The 27,157-nt window shown below is 43.4% G+C and overlaps 1 protein-coding gene across 1 annotated transcript in view; it reads left to right on the top strand.

The window, feature by feature from the left end:
- LOC126458611 (cytochrome P450 9e2-like) overlaps positions 1 to 26,854 on the top strand; it is a 68,041-nt gene extending 41,187 nt beyond the window's left edge. Inside the window, exons 6-8 of the mRNA XM_050095776.1 lie at positions 5,072 to 5,293; positions 17,074 to 17,337; positions 26,380 to 26,854. Coding sequence (XP_049951733.1) covers positions 5,072 to 5,293; positions 17,074 to 17,337; positions 26,380 to 26,546 — 653 coding nt within the window. The 3' untranslated portion in view covers positions 26,547 to 26,854. The remainder of the gene's footprint in view (positions 1 to 5,071; positions 5,294 to 17,073; positions 17,338 to 26,379) is intronic.
- Positions 26,855 to 27,157: the final 303 nt, after the last annotated feature.

Here is a 27,157-nt window from a genome sequence, read left to right as displayed (position 1 = left end):
CGGGACCACTAGTTTTCATGTGCAGTGTGCTTCCAATAGCGCCGCACAAACGACTTGGATATTCACCCCGCTGCTCACCTCTCTCCACACCTTACGAATGAATTTCCTTGAGACAGAAAAGATGCTGTCCATGCATCTGCACGGCTTTAGAAAGCATCGCTCCTGCGAAACGCAACTCGCCCTTTTTTCGCATGATATCTTGCGAACCATGGGTGAAGGGTATCAGACGGATGCCATATTCCTCGACTTCCGGAAAGCGTATGACTCGGTGCCCCACTGCAGACTCCTAACTACGGTACGAGCATATGGGATTGGTTCCCAAGTATGTGAGTGGCTCGAACACTTCTTAAGTAATAGAACCCAGTACGTTGTCCTCGATGGTGAGTGTTCATCGGAGGTGAGGGTGCCCCAGGGAAGTGTGGTAGGTCTGCTGTTGTTTTCTATCTACATAATTGATCTTTTGGATAGGGTGGATAGCAATATGCGGCTGTTTGCTGATGATGCTGTGGTGTACGGGAAGGTGTCGTCGTTGAGTGACTGTAGGAGGATACAAGATGACTTGGACAGGATCTGTGATTGGTGTAAAGAATGCCAGCTAACTCTAAATATAGATAAATGTAAATTAATGAAGATGAATAGGAAAAAGAATCCCGTAATGTTTGAATACTCCATTAGTAGTGTAGTGCTTGACACAGTCACGTCGATTAAATATTTGGGCGTAACATTGCAGAGCGATATGAAGTGGGACAAGCATGTAATGGCAGTTGTGGGGAAGACGGATAGTCGTATTCGGTTCATTGGTAGAATTTTGGGAAGATGTGGTTCATCTGTAAAGGAGACCGCTTATAAAACACTAATACGACCTATTCTTGAGTACTGCTCGAGCGTTTGGGATCCCTATCAGGTCGGATTGAGGGGGGACATAGAAGCAATTCAGAGGCGGGCTGCTAGGTTTGTTAGTAGTAGGTTTGATCATCACGCGAGTGTTACGGAAATGCTTCAGGAACTCGGGTGGGAGTCTCTAGAGGAAAGGAGGCGTTCTTTTCGTGAATCGCTAATGAGGAAATTTAGAGAACCAGCATTTGAGGCTGACTGCAGTACAATTTTACTGCCGCCAACTTACATTTCGCGGAAAGACCACAAAGACAAGATAAGAGAGATTAGGGCTCGTACAGAAGCATATAGGCAGTCATTTTTCCCTCGTTCTGTTTGGGAGCGGAGCAGGGAGAGAAGATGCTAGCTATGGTGCGAGGTACCCTCCGCCACGCACCGTGTGGTGGATTGTGGAGTATGTATGCAGATGTAGATGAATACACACAGGTGCTCTCACTGTGCTACTATGTGCGGTGCACGTAATTCTTAAATTGTTTCATCTATGTAAACTGAGAAGGGAAAGGCCACAGATATGGCCAACCGAATCGGCTCATATTTGGCAGGTCACTTGAGTGCAATCTAAAATGAAAGAATACGATACATGGTGTCCCTCTCAAACCTCCCTGACTTCAAAGACCCAGGAAAAGAAACCACAGTAGATACGACAAAGAAAAGTGCACCACATTGTAGAGCATCTCAAAGAATTTACTTATTTATCTTAGATACACCTCTACATGTGAACCATTTGTGGCACAAAGAATATCGAATCTATATTCAATTTCTTGCCAAGTTCTTTGTAACATTTCCTCTGTTTTGTTGCAGTCGTATTAGTGATACGATGTCGCAACGGAGAAATATCGTCCACTTTGGTCGCATACACGCGGTCCTTCACGAATCCCTACATGAAGAAATCAAGCGGCGTAATGTTGGTTGAACGTGATATCCAGGCAATGGGTCCTCCACGTTCGATCCAACGATTGGGAAATTTCCTATCCAGGAACTTGCGAACAGCCATTGACCAGTTCAGTGGAGATCCATTTTGCTGAAAAATGATGTTGGGTTGCAAGTCTTGTATCTGAGGGTACACAAACTGCTCCAGCATGTTCAGATACACTGACCCATTCACTGTTTGTTCCGAAAAGGAGAATGGTCCAACAATCCTATCATGCATTAGCTCGCACCAGATGTTTAGTTTATTGCTATCAGGGAACTTTAGCCGAGCTTTAGTCAGTCAACACGAGAAATTTCTCAGTATGGACAATCACCGTCCATCGAATCGTGGCTTTGCACCGTAAGACTTGCACATTTCTTTGGAGATGATGAAGTAGTTGGGTGATCTTCGTTTTAGTTTAAACGAACAACTGTGGAATATCATCATAGTGTGATAGAACTCACAGCTGTAACTTTCTTTCAAGACGACACTGAAAAGCTGATGTACCTCCGCAACTAGCGGCACATTAATAATAGTGATTATGGTGAGAAATATCAGACTGTAACATAAGTAATGAGCCTTTACTGCTAGTGCTGCTGTTTGTAGACTTGCGATTGGGAAAGAACCACCATTAACGACAGAATGGTGGGACTGCTTACACAGTCCACTTGCTGAAGTGTCAGCCTACAAAATCTTGCTGTTATTACTGAACGGTATGCACAGCTGGCGTACTCGATTCCTTTGAAGTCCTAGAACACAGTAACGGGGGCATTGTGCCACTCAATGAGACGGTATATTTCTTTAATGGCCTTTGGAGAGAATACTGGTCACATCGAACCGCTTGCGGACAGAGCCTGGAACTAGCAGGGGCATTGCTGTAGCAGGCACCCCTTCCGATTTACATCATCACCGTAATGATTATCATCCCACAGTTTACGTCGTCTGGACCCATATTCTACCCAGGCGCGGTGGCAAGTAGGGGGAGGGGGCACTATGGGAGCTATAGCCCCCCCCCCCCCCACCCATGGAGTATCATATTACACTGGATAAAATGACTTGAGAAATCAGAGAATATAGTACTCCAACAGATTCAATCATTTTTTAGTAATTATGCAGCAGTATAGCTTACAATGTCATTTAACTTAAAATAGGTGTCTTATTATTTATTAAAACACATTTTTTTACCCTGAACTCCGAAACAGTTACCAAAAACTACTTTGAGCAACACTAAATTTTTCCAATTTGTCGGTAGAGGGCCCAAACTCTCCTTCTGTTGAGCGATATTCCATTCCCCGAACCCCCCCCCCCCCTCCCCATTAGTTCCCCCCCCCCCCTTTGACCGACTTTTAGAATAGCCCCTGGTTGAACGGAATGGACAGTGTCTTGAAAGGAGGATATAAGATGAACATCAACAAAAGCAAAACGAGGATAATGGAATGTAGTCGAATTAAGTCGGGTGATGCTGAGGGAATTAGATTAGGAAATGAGACACTTAAAGTAGTAAAAGAGTTTTGCTCTTTGGGGAGCAAAATAACTGATGATGGTCGAATTAGAGAGGATATAAAATGTAGACTGGCAATGGCAACAAAAGCATTTCTGAAGAAGAGAAATTTGTTAACATCGAGTATAGATTTAAGTGTCAGGAAGTCGTTTCTGAAAGTATTTGTATGGAGTGTAGCCTTGTATGGAAGTGAAAAGTGGACGATAAATAGTTTAGACAAGAAGAGAATAGAAGCTTTCGAAATGTGGTGTTACAGAAGAATACTGAAGATTAGATGGGTAGATCACATAACTAATGAGGAGGTATTGATTAGAATTGGAGAGAAGAGGAGTTTGTGGCACAATTTGACTAGAAGAAGGGATCGGTTGGTAGGACATATTCTGAGACATCAAGGGATCACCAATTTAGTATTGGAGGGAAGCATGGAGGGTAAAAATCGTAGAGGGAGACCAAGAGATGAATACACTAAACAGATTCAGAAGGATGTAGGTTGCAGTAGGTACTGGGAGATGAAGAAGCTTGCACAGTATAGAGTAGCATGGAGAGCTGAATCAAACCAGTCTCAGGACTGAAGACCACAACAACAACACCTGGTTCTGCCCAGCTCTGTTTCGTTTTAATCAAAGCCGTAATTACATCTCCCAAGCCAGCTTTTTGTCTGACACCTTTACTCGTTTTCTTGTCTCTCGTAAGAAATCCCTTCGTGCATCTTTTCAGTGCTCACTGAACAACTCTCAATTTCTGAGTGGCATCCATAATGAAAGTCTGTTCCTCGCTGCCCCTTTTTTATACGTTCACTTGCTAGTGGCACACTTTAGTGCACGTGCTTAGGTAACTAACATTAAATCTGAGCCTTCATATTTTAACTAAACAGTAATCACACGGTAAATTGTTATTCTGGTGAACCATAGCATGCTGTCTAGCCTACCAATCATCCACAACTCTTCCCCCACAACTCCACCGAGTCTTGTAGCTTAAGTAATTGATTACCACTACTGTCACTGATAATTCACCACACGAGTTGCTGCAAATAAGCTCTGCTTGATATTCACAGTCTGTGAACTGATAATGATAGGTCGAGAAATTGGCGATGGTCCTTTGAAAGGAACGAATACTGGGGTTCTCCTTAACAATTTTAGGTGAACCACGGGAAACAGAAATCAACAAAAATTTTAGGTGAACCACGGGAAACAGAAATCAACAAACTAAATCATAACTGTCTGACGGATGTTATAAGCAATTTTTTCTGTCAGTTTTCTCATGTGTGGGTCCACAGCCTCGACGTAATTTGCAAATCCCAAAACCATTTTAAACGTCCACCGTAAGCTGTCAAATTCTTTGTTCAGATGAAACCTATTGCATCATGTATTACACTACATTATTGGTCAATTTCGGCCTGTGGCCATTTTCAGTTACAGTTCTTGCTTCGTCACAATATACGCAAACACATTTCGTTTCTTCCCTTTCTACTTCTGCTCCGGTCAGTGGCTGTGGTACTGGCACTGATGCGAAACAGTATTCAGATCCACCTGGCCATTCTGATTTGGGTATTCCATAGTTTTGCAAGACGCTTGTTGTGATGTTTCAGCGGAAAAGGCGGCGGCCGGTTGCTGCACCATCCTCATGCAGTCCGAAACTGTGCTGCACTTCTAATGCTCCTATTATCGACGGGCCATTAGACCTTAGACTCCCTTCTTATTCTAGTCACCTGCGATGGTTTCTTTGGACCTGAACCCTCTAATACAGTGCTCTGTTTGTTTTTCAAGTCTTGGATGAAGACGGCATCGCGGCCCAAGCGATGACTTTTTTCTTCGCCGGTTTCGAGACTGTATCCACACTGATGACATTCTGCAGCTACTTGTTGGCCACGCACGAGGACGTGCAGTGGCGGCTACACCGGGAAGTGAAGGACATCGTGGAGGGCAGCGGCGGCCAGCCCAGCTATGAAGACGTCATGGGGTGCCAGTATCTCGACATGGTCATCTCAGGTGAGTTGCGGTGACCTGTGGACCGAACCAACGAGGGCGAATAAAGTTGCGTGACAGTGTCTGTCGTAGTACTCATCTTTTCATTTTGCTGTCGCGTAGCCGCATCACCGAAGTTAAGCGCTGTCGGGCGTGGTCGGCACTTGGATGGGTGACCATCCAGGCCGCCGTGCGCTGTTGCCATTTTTCGGAGTGCACTCAGCCTCGTGATGCCAATTGAGGAACTACTCGACCGAATAGTAGCGGCTCCGGAGAAAGAAAACCATCTTACGACCGGGAGAGCGGTGTGCTGACCCCACGCCCCTCCTATCCGCATCCCCCACACCGAGGATGACACGGCGGTCTAAGGTGGCCTGAAGACGGAGTGCTTTTTTTTATTTTTTCATTTTTTAATCGCGTAGCCGCTAATGCGTGCATGGAGGGGTAATTCACGACGCTGAAGAACAGATTGCTTATCTTATAAACGAGATAATGTAATGTTTCTCTCCTCTATTTACAACCATACCTTTGGTAATTGAACGATGGAGGTGGGTTGCCTGCAACGACTATACATCGGGTAATAATTATTTTTAATCGTGTAGTCGCACACGATTACTATCGTTAATTTTGAGATGGTCAGAAATGATCCTGACGTAAGAATTTTTCCAAATTCATCTGAACTACTTAGCTTACGTTCCAAACAATGCACTTGTGAAGATTTTCTAAACCTCAGTCATATAACTTATTTGCACACAAAATAAACTCCAAAGTTCAAAGAAGGGCAGCACGTTTTATATTTTCGCGAAATATGGGAGAGAGTGTCACTGAAATGATACAGGGTTTGGGCTGGACTTCATTAAAAGAAATTCCTATCACCAACTTTCTCCTCCGAATGTGAAAATATTTTGTTGACACCGACCTACATAGGAGAAACGATCACCACGATACATTTAAGGGAAATCAGAGCTCGTACGGAAAGATATAGGTGTTCGCTCTTTGCGCGCACTATATGAGGTTGGAATAATAGAGAATTTTGAAGGTAGTTCGATGAAGCCTCTGTGAGGCGCTTAAATGTGATTTGCAGAGTATGCATGTAGGTGTAGATGTGGATGTAGATGTAGAAGACAAAAAAAACTATGCACCACGAATAAATTATCTGAAGGGGGCGTAAATCAGTAGATGTGACGTACATGTACGGACAAACAAATGATTACAGTTCAGAAAAACTAGATGATTTATTCAAGAGAAATAACTTCACAAATTGAGCAAGTCTATAACGCATTGGTCCACCTCTGGCCCTTATGCAAAACAGTTATTTGCCTCCGAATTGATCGACAGAGTTGTTGGATGCCTTCCTGAGGGCCAAATTCCCTCAAGTTACATCTTCAAAATCCCGAGCTGACTGCACTTTTAATGTTCCAAAAGTTCTGAATTGGGCAGAGATGCAGCGGCCTTGCTGGCCAAGGTAGGGTAGCAGTAGAAACTTTCGCCGTGTGCGGACGGGCATTATCTTGCTGAAATGTAAGGCCAGGATGACTTGCCATGAAAGGTAACCAAACGGGGCGTAGAATATCGTCGATGTACTGCTGTGCTGCAAGGCTGCCGTAGGGTCCTGCTGTGAAGTGAAATGTCAGCACGGACCGTCACTCCTGGTTCTCGAGCCCAATGGTGGGTGGCAGCCAGGATATCCCATGGACACTTCTTTGCTGGTCATTGGGCCCTGAAATCTCGCTGACCGGAGTGGAATTGTCTTCAATGACGAGTCCCTGCTTGAATTTCACCCACCAGCAGGCCCGATACCCAGAAGTGATGGTCTGGGATGCCGTCCACTTTTACAGCAGGACACCTTTGGTTTTCATTGCCGCCACCCTTACAACACAGTGGCACGTAGACGACATTCTACTCCCCGTTCTGTTGCCCTTCATGTCAAGCCATCCTGGGGCTACAATTCAACAAGATAATGCTCTTACGATCATGGTAAGAGTTTCTGCTGCTTGTCTTCGTGGCAGCTAAATCCTGCCCTGCCAAGCAAGGCCGCCAGATCTCTGCGCAGTTGAGGACGTTTGGAGCATTACGTCCAGAACTGTCCAACGTGTTTGGGATTTTGATGATCTAACGCGTCAGTTGGACAGAATTTAGCACGATATCCATCAGGAGGACATCTAACATCTTTGCCAATCAGTGCAAAGCCGAATAACTGCTTGCATAAGGGACAGAGGTGTATCAACGCGACCGGCCGCTGTGGCCGAGCGGTTCTAGGCGCTTCGGTCTGGAACCGAGTCACCGCTACGGTCGCAGGTTCGAATCCTGCCTCGGGCATGAATGTGTGTGACGTCGTTAGCTTGGTTAGGTTTAAGTAATTCTAAGTTCTAAGGGACTGATGACCTCAGATGTTAAGTCCCATAGTGCTCAGAGCCATTTGAACTATTTTTGAACCAACGCGTTGTTGACTTGCTCAAATTGCGAACCTCTCTCTCTCCTGAATAAACCATCCGGTTTTCCTGAAACTATAGCTGTACATCTACAAAACATTTTCCGATTCCTGTCTTATTAGAATAATTTCTTAGTGGCGCACCACTTTTTTTTTGGGGGGGGGGGGGTATGACTCCACCGCTTCAACGCTTGCCATTGTGAAATACTGTTCTGCTTATTGAAATATTCCAAAAGTCCACTGTCCCAGTAAGTTACTGATAATGGTCAGCGTGACGGATTGTCAATCCTCTGGGCCTGGGTTCGATTCCCGACTGGGTCGGGGAATTTTCTCCGCCCGGGGACTGGGTGTTGTGCTGTCATTGTCATCATTCTATCATCCTCATCGACTGCAGGTCGCCACAGTGGCGTCAGATTGAAAGACCGGCACTCGGTGAACGGTGTTCCCGACGTGGGACCCTAGCCATACGATTAAATAAATAAATTGATAATGGTATTTGCTTGGCTGAATAAGTGAATGTAGACGAAATTTGTAACACCTTCTTTCTGCTTAAACCAGGCGTAATTACGTAGAACCTGATATTTTCAGTATTTTGGTTTATCGTCTCACCTGCTGTCTTTTATTTTGGGTAGCTCTACCTCTAAAGGTAGCTAGCTACATTCTGTCAACGGCAGCGACACGTCGTCTGCACTGTTTTACACCGACGAACGAAAATGTATTGACCACTGCCCTCCACGAGGCTGACTGCCTCCTGGTGGCACGTGAAGTTTATAAGCGTAGCAAGGACGAATGGGGAATAATTTTTGCGATAACAAGGGCTGCAAATGGGGAAATGCATTGACATAACCGACTTTGACGAAGGGCAGGTTTGTTGTAGCTCGGTGCCTGGGAACGAAGGAGCATCTCGAAATCGGATGAAGTAAGTCTGTTGTTGAAGTGCTAACTTCGTGAGTGTCTGTGGACAGTGGTCGAACTACGATGAAACTACAAGTAGACGATAAACTATTGGACGTCCACGCCTAACCACAGAACATGAAGATCGGAGGTTTGGCTGCTCTGTAAAGCAGGATAGGCAACAATAAGCTGCAGATATGGCGACGGAACAGAGTGCTGGTGCAGGCGTGTTTCGCAGCACGCTGTGCAGCGCACATTGTTGAACACGGGGTAGCGCTGCAGACGATCCCTCCGTGTTCCCGTGTTGACCCAACGACATCGTCAGTCACGGGATCATCGGGAGTGGACCGTAAATCATTCGAAACATGTCACCTGGCCGCGTGGATGGCGTGTCCTTTACGCCAGGGGCCTGTGGTAGTAATCAAAGGCACTATGGTGTTTTATAGACCAACTAAACATTGTTGTGGACCACCTGCATCCGTTCGTACCTGACGTCTTTACCGGCGGCGATGGCATCTTTCAGCAGGGTATCTGTCCGTGTCACAAGACCAGGATCGTGCTACAGTGATTTGAGGAGCGTGATAATGAACTCACGTTGATATCTTGGCCATCAGATTCGCCTGATCGGAGCCCAATGGAACACATCTGGGATGCCATCGGGCGTTCGTTCCGCAGCCACAACCACCGGCCCTTAACGTACTGGAAATGCATGACCTGTGCGTAGACCACTAACCTAACAAGCACATGTCTAATTTTAGAGACGCGGAATCGCTACTGCATTGCATTGAAAAAATGGACCAACACTCTATTAAGCAGATGGTTATAATGTTTTCGCTCATCAGGTTAAATCAGCAGCATCCACGTAATTCCCATTCCGCCCCCCCCCCCCACCACCTCTCCCCAATAATAATCGGGCGCAGTGTGGAACATTTTTGCAAACTAGAGGTCATGGCCGTGGGAGAAAGAGAAAATAAAAGGTATTCGCAAACCGAAGCCTATCGCCGTCTCGCTTCACTGACGCATCAGTTAGTATCAGTTTGAAGAATGCCAGAATACGTAACGGATATTTAGCAACAATAAGTGTGGCCGCAGCCACTTATCTCAAAAGTATTTCGTAGCTGAATCCCAAATGGCTCTACAGTCTTAAGGATGTCATTCAATTCGCGTCACTTTTCTCCAGATGTCACCAATATTTATAACGACTGAATTGTAAATATAAAAAGTATACGTAAATATCTGAATGTTAAATACTTGAAAGAAATATGATAGACACATATCTCATAGCAAATATACTATCTTCGTTAAGCGCATTGTACGTAGTAGGTAACTACACTACTGGCAAATTAAAATTACTACACCACGAAGATGACGTGCTACAGACGCGAAATTTAACCGACAGGAAGAAGATGCTGTGATATGCAAATGACCAGCTTTTCAGAGCATTCACACAAGCTTGGCGCCGGTAACGATACCTACAACGTGCTGACATGACAAAAGTTTCCAACCGATTTCTCATACACAAACAGCAGTTGACCGGCGTTGCCTGGTGAAACGTTGTTGTGATGCCTCGTGTAAGGAGGAGAAATGCGTACCATCACGTTTCCGACTTTGATAAAGGTCGAATTGTAGCCTATCGCGATTGCGGTTTATCGTATCGCGACATAGCTGCTCGCGTTGGTCGAGATCCAATGGCTGTTAGCAGAATATGGAATCGGTGGGTTCAGGAGGGTAATACGGAACGCCGTGCTGGATCCCAACGGCCTCGTATCACTAGCAGTCGAGATGACAGGCATCTTATCCGCATGGCTGTAACGGATCGTGCAGCCACGTCTCGATCCATGAGTCAACAGATTGGGACCTTTGGAAGACAACAACCATCTGCACGAACAGTTCGACGACGTTTGCAGCAGCATGGACTATCAGCTCGGAGACCATGGCTGCGGTTACCCTTGACGCTGTATCACAGAGAGGAGCACCTGCGATGGTGTACTCAACGACGAACTTGGGTGCACGAATGGCAAAACGTCATTTCTTCGGATGATTCCAGGTTCTGTTTACCACATCATGATGGTCGCATCCGTGTCTGGCGACATCGCAGAGAATGCGCATTGGAAGCGTGTATTCGTCATCGCCTTACTGGCGTATCAGCCGGCGTGATGGTATGGGGTGCCATTGGTTACACGTTTCGGCCACCTCTTGTTCGCATTGACGGCACTTTGAACAGTGGACGTTACATTTCAGATATGTTACGACCCGTGGCTGTACTCTTCATTCGATCCCTGCGAAACCCTACATTTCAGCAGGATAATGCACGACAGCATGTTGCAGGTCCTGTACGGCCCTTTCTGGATACAGAAAACGTTCGACTGCTGCCCTGGCCGGCAAATTCTCCAAATCTCTCACCAACTGAAAAGTCTGGTCAATGGTGGCCGAGCAATTGGCTCGTTACAATACGCCAGTCACTATTCTTGAACTGTAGTATCCTGTTGAAGCTGGATGGGCAGCTGTACCTGTACACGCAATACAAGTTCTGTTTGACTCAATGCCCAGGCGTATCAAGCCCGTTATTACGGCCAGAGGTGGTTGTTCTGGGTACTGTTTTCTCAGGATCTATGCACTCAAATTGCGTGAAAATGTAGTCACATGTCAATTCTAGTATCATATATTTGTCCAATGAATACCCGTTTATTATCTGCATTTCTTCTTGGTGTAGCAATTTGAATGGTGTAGCAATTTGAATGACTCGAACCCCACCGTCAACTGTTACCAACCGAAATCGGGACTCATTTGACCAGATCACGGTTTCGCCTATGTTTTTATCTGCCTAAGTAATCTGCACCAGGAACACACTTGGCGGGAATTCTGGCCGTGCCCATCGGCTAGTCCTGCTCGCTATTGCGTTTATAGGCGAGCTAATCTGCCACCCAGTACTGGTACGAGGTAAGATGAATTTGTTGCATAAGTGAACGCTAGCGGGGCCAAGACTCAGGGTGACCTGTATTGACAAATCCGTGTAGAAAGACGAGCAGCGTCGCCGGAAATGGGTAAATTCCAAAAGCTGGGAATTTGGACGGATATTACTCGCATGGTCTTTGTGCAGGAAATGCACCAGCAATGGCGGGCTTTCAGACAAACTGAGAGACGGCTTTTTACACCTCTTTGAGAATGTATAATAATTTACAGCCAAGTATTGAAGCAAATCTGAATACATGAGCGATATCATAACAATGAGGCACATCCCGTGACACAGCAATATTTCAATATCTTCAAAATTACAGGAGTTAATATCTCACAGTGAATAAAGATTTTCACCGTGAACCACTGAATTAAAAACTTTTAAAAGCTTCATTCGATTTCAACAAACGGTATCTCAGATGATAGCATTGCACAATAACTATCCTCCCAGTAGGCCACTCATCTATATCTATTTTATTTACTGACTTATGACGTCTTTTGTACCAATTGTATTAGAAAATGTTTGCCAGAACAACGTATTCTCCAGAATAACATAGCGTATGCATACGGTATGAATACCTCACATATGGTATACTTGTGTAGTTATTTAATGAATAAGTTACTATTTTGCCAGTAACTTTATTTAAATGGTGACTTCAAGTGCTATTAAAAACTGTGGTAATTTAAAAATAGTCAGTCGCGTATGTTAGCGGACACCACAATTGAAAAGAGAACCACAAGACGCCTTTGTCAAGAACGCATAAAACAACTAAATAATATTTAACCACAATTCGTTGTCATTTAACATGAGTGCACTTGCGGACGAATACTAGCTTATTCATTTATGAATAATCTTTTATTTGTAATTATTGTGAATGATCTGAGTGACCAAATATGTATAACATTTCTTTATTTAAATATTGTTGTAATAAATTAGTTAAGTCTGGAAAGTAGTCATGTTGAGTCGAATTATGTCTTTGGAGCTTAAGAACTATGTATTTTTTTGGGTGGGGGGGGGGGGGCAGTCTGCAGCCATTGGAAAAGCACTCAGTAGAGGATCACTATGGGAGTCAATTGAAGACTGACACTTTTCGAGTGAAAAATTCAAGGGAGCGATTCTGGGCAATTGGATTTTCGTTCTGGAAGCAGGCAGACCTGCCTATGGTAACGATTGGTACTGATTCCGGGCGGTGTACGGCCGCTACCGTACTTTAGCTTCTGAGAGGACTTTATATTTCGAGAGGTCTGAATGTGATTCAGTGTGGGACTGGAATTTTAACCGCTTGTATTTCGGAACTGAGGATACGCAGTGTATGAGGCACCATTCCTTGTATCGCGGTTGTCAATTTGCGATTCATCATGTTGAACACTGAACTATTGTGAGATGGTGAATATTTTGTGTATCGTGACCAGGAAATGGACTTAGGTTTCCCGTTACCTTTGATTATACTCTTAGTTTAGTTTGGGGGTTTTGCTACAATTCTTGTAACGCTGTCAATGTAATTTTACTTAATTTATTCTATCTGTATTTTAATGAGATGTCCTTTCTTGTGTAAACATTATTAAAGATAATTCTCTGTTGTCTACATCAACTACAGATGCTAGAATAGAACCCATTTTTGTTAAGTTATTCATTTAACTTTGTAACCTCCCCACAAAAATAATAAAAAAATATTATTGGGTTAATGATTCTAATTTTTGTGTAACCTCAGAACAAAATTGGTTCCCATTTATAACCTCCCTACAGGAATTCATTTACATTTAACCTCTGCACAAAATTTGTTCCCCATTTAATGTACCTACAAAATTCTTTTCTCATTTAATGTAAGCTCGAAACAGAAAAATTCCTAAACCTCGTAATAAAAAATAAATTCAGTAACCTCGTAAATTTTGGACGACAGCAGTGCTGCGTCATGGCCCTGTAAGATCATTCTGAATAAAAAAGGAAAAATTCTTACCTCAATAAAATTGTCGAATACATCTGCTCTTAGAATAAATTTTTCCGGCACAGCTCTGTGCAATGCTGGCCGATAGATTTGTCATTTATGAAAGGAAGCAACTGATTTTTCTTTTGCAACAATCGGAATGATCATGGATTGGAGAAATTAGTAAATTCTTTAAATTTAAATGAATGCTTGTTAGAAATTACTTTATATGACAAAGATTATTATTAGGACATTTTTAAAAGATTTACGTGGGAGTTCAGATAACATTACTAGATATGCGCGAGGCTGCTTTTTACCTTATACAATAATACTCAGGCTCCGGCATCGCTGCACCGCGACCGACCAGCCAACACGATACACCATACCAGACCAGAGCAGACTGCAGACTAGCAACAACTTACTGCTACAGCTACACAGTACCTACTGCAGTCAACACTGCTCTCTGGTCAGCGATTCTCTTATACCTTGCATATCGCAGGCAGCGCATGAGCAATACATCGAAATTACATCTGCTCGGACCTCTTACATAAAATTACATCTGCATTACATCTGCTCGGACCTCTTACATAAAATTACATCTGCTCGGACCTCTTACAACTTCTATCATGCATTTCTAAGTATTTTATTAAATCGAAATTCTAACCAGTGCACAGACTACTTAATTGCGGGATCACAGCTCCACATTATCATTTGCATCTTGTTAGCTATGGGGCATGAAAGCAGACGTGCGCGGCTCGAACCTATGACTTCATCGAGCTGTTCTTATTTATGGATTCTTCCGTTGCTTCTTGGTAGAACAATTCCATATTTTAGGTTGAATAACAAGTTCACTGTTTTTGTTCTATTAATTTTTGTTGATATCAAACTAATTTCGACTTGTCAGGCCATCTTCAGGTAATAATTGTTGTTTCCTAAAGACGGCCTAATATGCCGAAAGCTGATTTGAAATAAACCAAAATCAGTAAAACAAAAATTGAGCTATTCTTTTTCAAATAGAGCCTTGCTTAGCTCAAGTTGTGACGGTACGTCACATAAATGGACATTTGAAGAAAGGGAAAAGAGGTTTTTGTTATGAGATGTGTGAATTATAAATTATTTCACGACTGTGTACGTGTGCGCTATGTATAACAAATAGTAAAGAACGTGAGTTATTATTATTATCCAAACACAAATACCTATGTAATCAACAAAACAAAGGTTTTTGGTATAATCTCTGTGTAACATAGGCTATGAAGATCAGAGACAATGCTTTGATTGAACAAGCTCCTGTTTTTTGTTTCATCTAGAGGTAGGCCGCCATTGTAGCGCTGGGTAATATTTAGTGTAAGTTTGGTTGTAATTTAGTGAAATATACTTATAATTGTTATTAGAAAGTGTGTATTATTGACTTATTTGTCACCTCTTATGATCGCAACCATTAATTATAATTAACAAAATTTTTACAGAAGTTCGTAATGCAGGGAGCTCATCTCCCCTAGCAGGATTTAGTCGGCCATTACGCTGACTGTATTGTTTAATTAAAATTTCATGTATAATATTAAATGTAAATGCGAGAGACTTCTCAGTTTTGATCTTTTTTTAATTTCAATGTAAAAAAGCGTAGTAATAAATTTCATTTTCTAAAATCCACAGCACTGGATGAGTTCAGTATGTTGCAGTTTGGCCGCCTAACGGCAGATGAGATTCTCTCCAGTTTTTCCTTGCAAATAACGAACAAGAAATATTTAAAATAATTACATTCCGCAATATCTCAGTTAATCTTTGTGTAGTTTGGTACATAAATAACCAGTAGCCCCTGAGACCCAAATTAATTATTACAGTTTGCGTAAGAATACGCATATTTTCTTTTCTAAATAGCAGCACTCACGCAAACTATTTATTAGAAGGCGGTGAGTCGCGCGTTGTGTTTAAAAAATGTTATATTGTACGTACTTCGGGGCAACCGATGTCCGTACTAGTGTTACTGGGGTATAAGTTAATTAAAAGTCTCATACTAGCCCATAATATTTAAAGCCACCCCAACCAAAATCATAAAAAAAATAATTACAAAAATAAAAATATATAATTATCCTGTGATAAGTGGGCCCCACACACACACACACACATATACACTTATACCGCGATAAAATACCTAAAGCACGAGTAACAACAGGTAAAGACGCTCCTGGTTTTCTCGTAAAGACCCCTGCATCGGCCAGCGCTGGTCTCTGTTGTGAATGTCAGCGCCAGCTCCTAGGAGACAGGGTCTGTTCCCCAGCTTGGTATTCCTGTTATCTAACCAAACGGATGATGATGTGGGCCGACCATGGTGTTTTCAAGGGCGAAGTGTACTCAGTTCCTTGTCGTCCATGTTGTATATTATCAACCCCTTGCGGACAATATTAATCGTAACATCAGACTTTTCGTAGATGATGCAGTTGTTTGCAACGAAGTACAGCCTAAACGAAACTGCACAAATATTCAGTCAGATCTCGATAACATTTCAAAGTAGTATACCAACTGGCAACTTGCTTTGTTGTTCAAAAATGTAAAATTCTGCAATACACAAAACGTAGTATACTGTGGATATAATATCAGTGAGTCACAGTTGGAATCTGTGAACTCATACAAATACCTACAAGTATCACTTAGCAGGGACACGAAATGAAAAGATCACATAGGTTCAGACGTGGGTAAAGCAGGCAGCAGACTGATATATTTTTAGAATACTAGGGAAACGCAAACAGTCTACAAAGGAAATTGAATTGGTTATAAATGACTTGTGCGATCTGTCCTAGAATATTGTCCAGTTGTATGGGATCCTACCAAATAGGACTAGAAGGGCGTAATGAACGTATGCAGAGAAAGGCAGCACGAACTGTCACGTGTTTGTTTGCCCCTCGGGAGAGTGTCACAGGGTACTCATCTGGCAGATTCTTGAAGATAGACATAACATATCCCGAGAAAACCGACTAGCAAAGTTTCAAGGACTGCCTATAAATGATGTCTGTAGGAATATACTTCAGCCCTCTAAGTATCGCTCCTACAGTGATCGTAAGGACAAGATTAATCACAGCACACACAGAGCCATTTAAATAATCGTTCTTCCCAAGCTCCGTACGTGACTCGAAAGGGAAAAAGGCCCGATAACCGCTACAGTGGGAAGTACCCTCTGCCGTGCACTTCACAGCGGTTCGCAGAGTATAGATGCGAATGTAAACTGTTTGTGGCACTCAGTTGTGACGTAGTGGTAGTGGCAACACTAACCCTGTCTCACGGGATAAGCGAACGTGGCCACCCTTATTTAGACTGACTGTATATTAATATTAGTGCAGTGAATTACTCTGCGTCCACTAATAATTGGTTCCGAGAAAGTCTGCGGAACAGTAACAGTACGTCGCGTTATTTGTCTCGCGTCGCGCTCATTGTTGTGGTGCTGGCTGCGGCGCCCTACGCTACGTAACACCTGATGTAAGGACGAGAAGGGACGCCCCAAAGACATATTACCCTCATTACTCGTTTCTGCACTGCTCAAACATTGTTACTACTCAGTACATTTTCTTCTAATGCGCTCCTGCTTTGGCTTCTTTTGTTCACAGAGACGCTGAGACTGCACTCTCCTGGGGCTGTGCTGGACCGCCAGTGCACACGCCCGTACGGCCTTCCAGCCACAGAGACTTGCCCAGGAGTCGAACTGCGACCTGGAGATGGCATCTGGGTGCCTGTCCACGGCATCCACCGCGACCCCAAGTACTTTCCGGAGCCAGATCGCTTCGACCCGGAACGGTTCAGCCCGAAGAACAAGCACCTCATCAAACCATTCACCTACTTCCCATTTGGATCCGGACCTCGCAGCTGCATTGGTGAGTGCTGTGAGCAGTGAATCCAACGAAAACTCTAAGATTATTCCCAGCTGAGAATCCCGCTGAGAATCTACGATAAATGCCCTCATAGATTCCAGACATCGTTTACATCATGATACATCCCTCTCTTTTTCTTTTACGAGAATCGTTAGCTAATTAGGAAGATTAATTCAAATCTGCAACAGTACTGTATTGGAGTATACGGCCATTGCCTCTCTATGCTATAAACTTCTTATTTGTATCCATTCTATGTAGGTACCATTTTTATGCTATGGTCTGATTCTTTTTCATCTTCTAGTATCGCTGGCTGTAGCCCTTGTGCCCGTATCATGATGCCATCTTCTGAGCTTGTGGTAGAAGCTTTTGTATGCGAATTTTTCCCCACTTTTACGCCGTCGCTCTTCTTGACTGTCAGTGTACGTTCATCACTGTTGTGTCATATTTCTCTTGTCATTCAAAATAACCCAGTTTTGTTCCTCCTATTTTGTAAAATTACGTTCTTAGTGTGTAGCATATTTCTTATTATAGAGCTCACTGTAACGACAGTTGCTTTTGTGATTTTATGTGTTGTATTTATCGACTGATATTTTTTAATCTGGCACGGTTAGGGTCATCAGGCACCCTCACGTACCAATCCAGGCGTCGACACATTTTACATTAAAGTCAGGTTCAATGAAATTCAACAACAGCCGTGCAAATTCAGATGTTACTTTATTTTGAAGGCTGTCAGTTTCAGCATTTCACTGTGCCATCCTCGCCCCATATGCATCTATCTAAGTAGACGATGCGCAAGGGGCCTAAGATGGTATAGTGAAAAGCTGATGTCGTAGCCTTCAAAATAAAATAAAATAACATCTTAAGTTACACGGCTGTTGGTGAAGTTCATTGACACTGACAGTAAGTTAAGCAGCCAATGCCCCCTGTCCATGATGTAGCAACAGACATTTTACATTATGTACATTATGAAACATATGTGATAAGTTACCTTACATTTAACATGGGATACAGCAATTAGAAATAAATATAACGTAAATAGTGGAAACTATGTTAGCTATGGTAGAAAAAAAGATAGTTTATATTAGTTCATGAATAATACGAGGGCTATTCGGAAAGTAAGGAAGTATAGGTCGCGAAATGGAAACCACAGTGAAACTGTTTTACTTGTTTGCAACAGTTAGCTACAACTTCCACCCACTTATCTCCATAGTCGCCGATCCGACTTAGGCGTTTGTCGTAGCATTGTGCCAACTTTCCAATACCCTAGTTATAGAAGGCAGCCGTCACTGCTTTCCGCCAATTCTCTATACTGGCGTACAGCTCGTTGTCTGTGCCAAAATGTTATCTTCAAAGCCAACGGGTCATGTGAACAGAGATGAAATTCAGAGGGAGACAATTACAGGCTGTATTTTGAGTAATCAAACATTTCCGGTTGAAAACGATGTAGGAGGATCTTCATTGCCCGTGCAGAATGCGATTGAGAACTGTCTTGCAGAAATAAACGCAAGACAGTTATGTAAAGTTGGCTGCATAGCTTTAGGCGAAATTTCTCACCAGGCCCTCGTACTTGGCGGGAGACACTATTGTTCTAGGTATCTTTATGTGCTCCCTGGCATACTAGAGACACTGTCCAACACACCTTTGCAAAACTTCATCGGATTTTCACTGTGGTTTCCATTTCTCGACCGATCGTTCCTTACTTTCTGGATAACCCTCGCAGAACAAAAGTGATAAATGCGGATAGGTGCATTTAAACTAAGAACACTGACAAAAATAGATGCGAGGGAAAAGAGAGGAGAGGAGAAGGAACGTGACAAAACACAGGTAATGAAGTGAGGAAGGAAAGAGGCGTAAATTATGAAGAAAACAAAGGTAAAAAAGAGTAAATGGGAGATGGAAATATTTGCTTTACTGTTTGATAGAGAGAAACTGTCCACACACACTTCCCGACAAAAAAAGTGATGCATAAACTTCACGGGTTGAGAGAGTGTGTAGTGTTATTTCTTCAGTGATTACAAAATCGATTCGCATTTACAAAGTACTTGGCAGTATGTATCCAGTTATTAGTACGACATTGCACCCCGTCTGGCTTTGAGGCAGAGCCACCCTGTGATACGGTTGAGAAGGGTACGTAAAGCCTTTTATCATCTTTTGGGGCAAGCTCACCCACGACTATTGTAAATGATCCGTGATATGCGGGATACAGCATGACTGTGACATACCGGTGTGGCATCAGGGTTCCCTCAATCGCTACCAACCGTGACCTGAAGCCATAAAAGTTGGCTGTCCACACCGTGACACACCGGGTAACACTCTGTGCCTCTCCGAACCATTGGAAGAACGGGACCACTGCACAGGTCACCATACTCGCCGACGTTGGTGACCTGGGGTAGTGCAGAACCGAGTTTCATCGCTGAACACAGTGCGACGTCATTCATCAGCTGCCCTTGCTTATTGGTCGCGGCACCACTCCAAACGCAGCCGTTATTGTTGTGGTGTTAACATCAGCCTGCGCATGAGTCCTGCTGGTGCTCGTTTCCGACGAATGGTCTGGGAAGACATAGAATGTCCCAGGGAGTCCATTGTTTGTTCTAGGACGACAATGTAACTGTGAGGGGGCTACGACGTGCTTGGTGCTGGATACAGTGATCCTCCCTTGTCACGGTCAACCGTGTCGTCTAGAACCTTGACACGAGTACGCCTGACCTCACTTTCGCACGCAGTCTGCCGTCGGACGCGTTTCAAAAATTTGGATATCACACGATTCAACAAGCCGGGCAAACGGAGACCCACAATGTGTCCCCTTTCAAACTCTGTCAGGCGCTGATACATTCTGAGACGAGTATGCGGCGTCTCTGTGTCCTACACAGAGGTCACTCAACGCCTGACTGCTCACGCCCCTTACGTACTCCACCTAGCCTGTATCACGGTATAAGTATATATGTGTTTGTTTGGGTGGGTGCACTTAATCACGGGATAATTACATATTTTTATTTTTATAATTATATATTTTATGATTTTGGTTGGGGTGGCCTTAAATATCGTGGGCTAGCATGAGACTTGTAATTAACTTATACCGCGATAACACTCGTTCGGACATCGGCAGCCCCGAAGTGCGTACGATATAATATTTTTTAAACACAACGCGCGACTCACCGCCTTCTAATAAATAGTTCGCGTGAGCGCTGCTATTTAGAAAAGAAAATAAGCGCATTCTTACGTAAACTGTAATTATTAACAAGGGTCTCAGGGGCTACTGGTTATTTATGAACCAAATGTCACAAAGATTAACTGAAATATTGCAGCGCTTTTTGAATAAACTGATTTTCAATATTTCTTGTTCATTATTTGCAAGGCAAAACTAGAGAGAATCTCATCTGCCGTTAGGCGGCCAAAATGAAACATACTGAACTCATTCAGTGCTGTCGATTTCAGTAAATGGAATTTATCACTACTGTCTTTAACTTTGAAATTAATGAAAGATCAAAATTGAGAAGTCTCTCGTATTTACATTTAATATTGTGATGTATGTATGTATGTATTGGTCTTCAGTCCTGAGACTGGTTTGATGCAGCTCTCCATGCCAGTAAAGCTGCATGTCCTCGGGAAAAATTACGGCTGTAGTTTCCCCTTGCTTTCAGCCGTTCGCAGTACCAGCGCAGCAAGGCCGTTTTGTTTAATGTTACAAGGCCAGATCAGTCAATCATCCAGACTGTTGCCCCTGCAACTACTGAAAAGGCTGCTGCCCCTCTTCAGGAATAACATGTTTGTCTGGCCTCTCAACAGATACCCCTCCGTTGTGGCTGCACCTACGGTACGGCCATCTGTATCGCTGAGGCACGCAAGCCTCCCCACCAACGGCAGGGTCCATGGTTCATGGGGGGAATTGTGATACGAAATTTTAATTAAATAATACAGTCAGCGTAATGGCCGACTAAATCCTGCAAGGGGAGATTAGGTCCCTGCACTACGAAGTTCTGTAAAAAATTTGTTAATTGTAATTAATGATTGCGATCATAAGAGGTGACAAATAAGTCAATAATACACACTTTGTAATAACAATTATAAGTATATTTTACTAAATTACAGCCAAACTTACACTAAATATTATCCAGCGGTACAATGGCGGCCTACCTCTAGACGAAAGAAAGGAGAGTTTTTCAATCCAAGCATTGTTCTGATCTTTATGGCCTATGTTACACAGAGATTATACAAAAAAACTGTGGCCGGCCGGAGTGGCCGTGCGGTTCTAGGCGCTACAGTCTGGAGCCGAACGGCCGCTACGGTCGCAGGTTCGAATCCTGCCTCGGGCATGGATGTGTCTTATGTGCTTAGGTTAGGCCCGCAGCTCGTGGTCGTGCGGTAGCGTTCTCGCTTCCCACGCCCGGGTTCCCGGGTTCGATTCCTGGCGGGGTCAGGGATTTTCTCTGCCTCGTGATGGCTGGGTGTTGTGTGATGTCCTTAGGTTAGTTAGGTTTAAGTAGTTCTAAGTTCTAGGCGACTGATGACCTCAGAAGTTAAGTCGCATAGTGCTCAGAGCCATTTGAACCGTTTTTTTGAACCAAAAAACTGTTTTGTTAATTACATCGATATTTGTGTTTTTATAATAATAATTTTCAATCCTTACTATTTGTTATACATCGCGCAGACATACTTATTTAGATAATTTAGGGTTCACACATCTCATAAAAAAAACTTCTTTTCCCTTTCTCCAATTGTCCATTTATGTGCCGTACCGTCACACCTAGTAACATTGCTTAACACGAACAACACTAATGCACTCTGATGGCCGTTATACCTGCCACAGAGAATTGCAACAATAATCATTTAGACAAGTACCGATAGTGTACGAAGTTACGTTGTCATCCGACCACATCCTACGGCTGCTTCACTTCTTCGTCCGGGAGTATTTGTTAATTTTTAGGGAAAATGTTATGAGGGCGAGAAAAGGAAGAACTTCAGTTTTTTCTGAAATGCAGTAGGGCATCTAACGGAGCGCAGACTCCACGGTAGTCTTTTCCAGAGTCGAGCGGCAGCAATGGAGAAGGAGCTTGCGAACTGTTTTGTTAGATAGAAGTCGTAACACTTTTCCTCTCTCTGTATTTGAAATGATCACTTAGCGGTCACAAATTTAATCAAGGCCACTGGAATTTAATTAGCTGCGGGAAAAGGAGTTGTGTAGGGCAGATGAACAAGCAAGTTGAGAGTCGTGAAAGTGTGCTTGTTACCAACCCCGTATCTCCACTCCGTTACTTTGGCATTGTTTATAGAACTTTTCACTGAATTTCAGTACACAATGTAATTTCCTTGGTTACAGATAGTGATTAATAAGAAAAGTTTGCAATTATAGTCACTGTGTATTATAGAACAAATTCAGACTGACAGTACTTCAGTCCGCAGTTGCGCTCATCATTGTCTTTAAAATAGTACAGTTTCATTCAGTCTGAAATATTTTTCATCGAATTTACCGAATCTTAAAAACTGTGTCAAAGAAACACCATTTTTCAATATGCGCGTGCGGTTACTGATATTAAGCACTGATCTTTCGACATAACCTCTTTCATAAATTACATTGATACCTCCGGATTCTTTGATTGTTTCACTTGAGGCTGGTCCCGGTGGAGGTTCGAGTCCTCCCTCGGGCATGGGTGTGTGTGTGTTTGTCCTTAGGATAATTTAGGTTAAGTAGTGTGTAAGTTTAGGGACTGATGACCTTACCAGTTAAGTCCCATAAGATTTCACACACATTTGAACATTGTTTCACTTGTTTTTACCGCCCTTCCATTTACCTCATTTCAACAATATAAGGAAAATACAGATTGGTACTTACTGTACAGATGACACAGCTAAGTTTCAGTCAAGCTCAACGAAAAGCCTCCCACAAATTACTTTTCGGCCAAAGCCATCTTCAGGAAAGGAAAAACACACACAGATTCATTCACACGAGCGAGCGCCTCACGCACACATGACCACCATCTCCGGCAGCTCCCCTTGTTTCGATATTTATCTCACTTTTAATTATAACAATAATCGATATACCTTTGTTTCTACGTCAGACCCTCGGCTCCTATCTGCTGCCTCACTGATCCGCACTCGAAAAAAAAAAAAAAAAGAACATGCGCGCTCTTCATGAAAAACTTGTAATGTCGAGACGACAATGCAGAGCGGATATCCGCCTCGTAAACAACTTGACACTGTGCGATATGGTACCCTTACAGTAGGCACAGTTTGGATACCAGGCAAGTGAGCCCTTGTGTTGCAGTTATGATGACAGGTCCTTGATCTCTGGTGCGAAGGACAGGGATGTATACGTACTGAGGAGCTGATAGAGAGGACATTGCGCGTAGTAACCACGTAACTCGTCCGATTACAACCACCATGTAAGCCTGTGTAGTGGCACTCGACCCGGAGCTTGAGCTGCAAGAAATTATCATGTCTCGTGCTTGGTTTACAACTACAGCAGATGTGACGATGCAACACTTCCTGATGACCAGACTGCTCGCCAGTTAACTTGCGTTAAATACCGAAATTTCCCAGTGTCTTATGCCGTTCTGCTTCGTTTGTGCTGAACACTCTTCGTGCAAGCATCTTCACTGGGCGCTATTTCGGCGGTTTGCCTGTCCAGCGCGTCATGTGTAGATGTGAAGTGCCGGTGGCTGTGATGGATACAGCTGCAGTATAGTTGGGTGTTTCTATCGTAGCTGGTGAAAGGAGAAGTCCTAGTGTCGATACTTAACCTCTTCGTCCGAAATAATGCATAAGGGCGGTCGAATTTAATGTCTCCTGATGATCATCAACAGTATGACAAGCTGTCACTCCATGGGTGACTGTAGAGATACACTGCGTGTTATATGACAATAATGTACCTTGAAACATATTCTTACATTTGGAAATGTCTAATTTTTCAGAGTAATTTTTGTAATTTCAGAAAAGGGCTACAGCACATTAAAAGAGAAAGCCACCATTTAAAAATAGAATAAGAAAATATATTAAACTTCTGTTACAGAACTGACTAGTGGCGACAGCCTGAAGAGTGTCCAAAGGTACAACATTCTCCCACACATGTATAAATACACACCACTTTACTGTCCGTTGAGACATACAGGACGAAGTAGGAGGAATGTCACGTAATTTATGAGGTGATTCTACATGTCAAAGTTAACCGAAATAGTCCTACGAAGATGTGTCCGACTGTCGATTGCTACGGAACTGAAGCAGGTTTAAGACTACACACATCCATGAATGAATAAGGAGACAAATGTAGATATTATGTGCTGAAATACTGTGTAGGCACTGTGGTGGGCAGAATAATGCTGTGACAAATGACTCATCCATCCTACAAGAGATGTTGGGGTTCTCCAACAGATTGCAGCACTGTGACGTCACACCGAGGCAGCAGCTGAAAGCATATCCAGTCTGTCTGTAGTTGTGGATTGTGTCAGTGATGAGTCGTGAGGCCGTGTCTGTGTCGTGCTCGAGTGTTGTTTAATCGAGCAATTCCACTGTGTCTGTGAATACCAACAGGCCACATGCATGCACCCATGCAGAATACACTGACATGTTGTTTGTGTACAGGTACAGTAATGGCAGTGCCCGTGTGCCTGTGACAAAATACCATTTATGTTTCCCTGAGTGATGAGTCCCCTGCACCAGGGTATTTCCCAGGGTTTTTCAAACATTACGTGAAACAAGAACATTACCGATTTTACACGTAACATCTGAATGTGTGGGTCTCCAGTCAGCTGAGGAAAGGGAGGAAATTATTGTAATGGTACATCAGAGTCTCACCACCAGTACACAGTGCATTAACCGTCCACTCGATATTCCACAAACCCAAGCGTGGCATACATTACTTTCGAAGGTTCAAAATGGTTCAAATGGCTCTGAGCACTATGGGACTTAACATCTGTGGTCATCAGTCCCCTAGAACGTAGAACTACTTAAACCTAACTAACCTAAGGACATCACACACATCCATGCCCGAGGCAGGATTCGAACCTGCGACCGTAGCAGTCGCGCGGTTCCGGACTGAGCGCCTAGAACCGCTCGGCCACAGCGGCCGGCTTACTTTCTAAGGACTTCAACCCATTCCGCTTGCAGGGTGTGCAACATCTATATTGGTGTAACTCAGTAAACAGACAACAATTTTGTGAATGGTTGGCTGTACACAAAGACGTTGTGCAATACACTTTATTTACAAGTGAGACAATGGTATCTTGAACACCCTGGAGAACCCACATGACACTGGGGAAGCGAGGTTCCAAGTTAGGTTCTCAGTCAACATCTGGACTGGTATGATTGATGGTCTGATGATAGGGCTCGTGTTCTTGCCAAATAGCATGACAGCTACAGCATGTGCAGATTTCTTGATAGAAGATGAGAGAACACCTACACGTCTCACTGGAGCAACGACAGCGATTGTACCTGCAACATGATGGATCATCGATTCATTGTACCACACAAGTATCCTAATATCTCAATAACACATTTCCTTAACGGTGGATTGGTCGTGGCAGACCCATTGACTGGCCTGCCAGATCACCTGACCTAACTCCATTAGACTTCTGTTTTTAGGGCTGCTTAAAGGCGGATGTGTGCATTACGAAGGTGAAGAACTTGTCTATCGCATCACTGACGCTGTTGCCCACATTAAAGCCTGCCGAGGTTATGTTCGAAGTGCAACACAATACACCCTCCAACGCGCTGACAAATGGAATGAAATGGGTAGGGAACTCTTTAAACATTTCTTGTGGGATGGATCAGTCATCTGGCCCACTATTCCTCTGTACACCAAAGCACCTACACAGCATTTTGGTAAGTACTATTCACACTTGTCTTCATATTCATCCATGGATGTGTGTAGATTTCACCTCGCTCCAGTTCCATAACGATCGAAAATCTAACACATGTTCACAGGACTTTTTCGTTTATTTCGACATGCAGAATCACTTCACGACATTCCTCCTGAATCACCCCATATGTTTTGTCTTCTTTGAAGAAGTGAAACATTAGGAATAACATACGAATTTGTGTTTCTTTCTGCAGCTCAAAGGTTCGCGTTACTGGAGACGAAGGTGCTGCTCGTGCATCTATTGTCTCGGTTCCACCTGCAGCTGGATCCAAGGACCGTCATACCACTGGAGCTGGACACCAAGAACTTCGGGCTGAACATCAAGGGTGGGACGTGGCTGTGTCTGCGGAGGAGAAAATGACTGCTGTTCCAGAAGTCCCTTAGGTAAACATCTGCGAAACGTGTAGGCAAGGGGTACATTTACGGTAGTGCGCCTCACAAACGGTGGTTGCTTTCTGTGCCATTCACTCATCCATCCATTATGTTTCATAGCTCCCATCAGGGTGTACTGTGTTTAGGGTGTACGTTGACAAGGCGGGAACAACTCCTAGACACTTCATCCGTACAGTGTATGAACAGTAACCTATCACTGCACAGGGTGTAACAAAAACGTATGGCCACTCTTCCAGGAAACATTCCTCATATGTAGAGGAGGAAAATATGTTATATGCACATTGAAACTTCTTTATTTAAATGATTGTGTCTGCACTTAAATTGCTGAAAGACTGAGACCCACAAAATCCTAGCGCAACGCAATCTGACTGCTCAAAAAAAGATAATCTGACTTCAAATGAAGGGCTTATTTCAATAGTGGTACAAGTCCATTTTTGTTCATTTTGAGATACAGAATCCTACATTAAAGGAGCGCTGAAAGATCTGCAGTTGAGATACCAGAAATATTCAAGCATATGGCTTCTTGCTAGAGATGAACCTTTCTTTCCGTTTGTTTGGATCATTAATTTGAGAAGCATT

This window comes from Schistocerca serialis, chromosome 2 (assembly GCF_023864345.2).
Source record: "Schistocerca serialis cubense isolate TAMUIC-IGC-003099 chromosome 2, iqSchSeri2.2, whole genome shotgun sequence".
Lineage (NCBI taxonomy): Eukaryota > Metazoa > Arthropoda > Insecta > Orthoptera > Acrididae > Schistocerca > Schistocerca serialis.
Note: the sequence above shows the minus strand (reverse complement) of the source record. Positions and strands in the feature narration are given on the sequence as shown.